The sequence below is a fragment of the Branchiostoma floridae genome, unplaced genomic scaffold (assembly GCF_000003815.2).
Source record: "Branchiostoma floridae strain S238N-H82 unplaced genomic scaffold, Bfl_VNyyK Sc7u5tJ_1489, whole genome shotgun sequence".
NCBI classification, from domain to species: Eukaryota; Metazoa; Chordata; class Leptocardii; order Amphioxiformes; family Branchiostomatidae; genus Branchiostoma; species Branchiostoma floridae.
The window spans coordinates 50,276-51,489 of record NW_023365728.1 but is presented as its reverse complement, the minus strand read 5'-3'; the positions used below and the strand labels follow the sequence as shown (position 1 = coordinate 51,489).

Genomic DNA, 1,214 nt, shown 5'->3' with positions numbered 1-1,214 from the left:
ACTCGGCCGAGCTAAATTCTTGATTTGTAAAGGGGGCTTAACCACTTAGATTTCATGATGAAGGCAACATCTTTTTGCCCAAATATTTTTTGCATGCTCAAACCCTTCAGTTTTGGGGTCCCAGGATGTTTTATAGTATTTAATCAACATGGCCTAACATCCTTAATGAACCAACTTTCACACTCACTCTCTAAACACCCATGTGCACCTACTACCAACCCACTCACACTTAGCTACTCACTCACTCATGTCAAAGTTACATGTAAGTCCCTTTTTGAAATACGCTGCGAAAGAATTGCATGACTAAAATAAAAGGACTAATTTGTTAAATCAGCATCAGTAATAATACTTCAATATTTTTTCTAACCATCTGCCAGTTATTCATTTCTACTAGTAGGTATTGTCAGATCCTCATCATTTCACAGTCTGCTCCAAGACAACTACATTGTATATCTGAACATATATTATCCAGTTAGCAATGGGTTCTCACTAAACCTCACGGATTCTGGTTTAAGTTTATAACAAACAAAGTTTGTAACAAAGCCCCCACAATACAGAATATACTTCGTCAGGACTACATGTATGTAGGATTAAGTAATTTGTGGATAACTGGGTGTGATCAGCTGTATTACTATTAGAGCAAATGCAGTATTACTAATCAATTTGGCCTGATCTTCATAGACACAGACTTCAGGGAGTAAGTCCAGCCTCTCCAGTCGACCCACAGGACACCTTGCTCGGACGGACAGAAGTCCCCACAGTTGCCCAGGTAGAGCCCATTGAGGGAGGACCAGGTGCATTCGTAATCCCCAAACCACCAGCCGGCCTGTCCGTACTTCTGAGAACAATGCTGGCTGCTGCTGGCATCATTGTCCCTGTCCACAGTGGAGAACCTCTGCCCGTCTAGAGAGAGCCTTCCAGCCATGGCGTCCCCCGCGGGGCCTGAATACCCGGAAATGTGCAGCCGGTACTGGTCAGACTCATTGGACACCCTGGATGGGACAGTAAATCAGTTAGAACTTAGTTTTCAAATTTCTGCAGGAAGAAAATTTTCAAATGAATATTCATGAAAGTTATTGTCATATTTCACAACTGTTCATCATACTTGTCAATCATATGTAAAGACTTTTGGACCAAGTGCTTTTATACTGAAAATATTAGCACTTGTCAAAATGGGAAAAGTGGAATTCCAAACTTAAAGCGGAGCCATTTAC

General features: G+C 41.5%; 1 protein-coding gene across 2 annotated transcripts in view; it reads right to left on the bottom strand.

Annotated features, from left to right (window-relative positions):
• Positions 1-42: 42 nt before the first annotated feature.
• The window catches only part of LOC118407825 (angiopoietin-related protein 2-like), a 16,124-nt gene continuing 14,952 nt past the window's right edge, over positions 43-1,214 (bottom strand). For both annotated transcript variants that reach the window (XM_035808365.1, XM_035808364.1), the window contains one exon: positions 43-992. In XM_035808365.1, the coding sequence (XP_035664258.1) occupies positions 659-992 (334 nt within the window). In that variant the 3' untranslated portion in view covers positions 43-658. The remainder of the gene's footprint in view (positions 993-1,214) is intronic.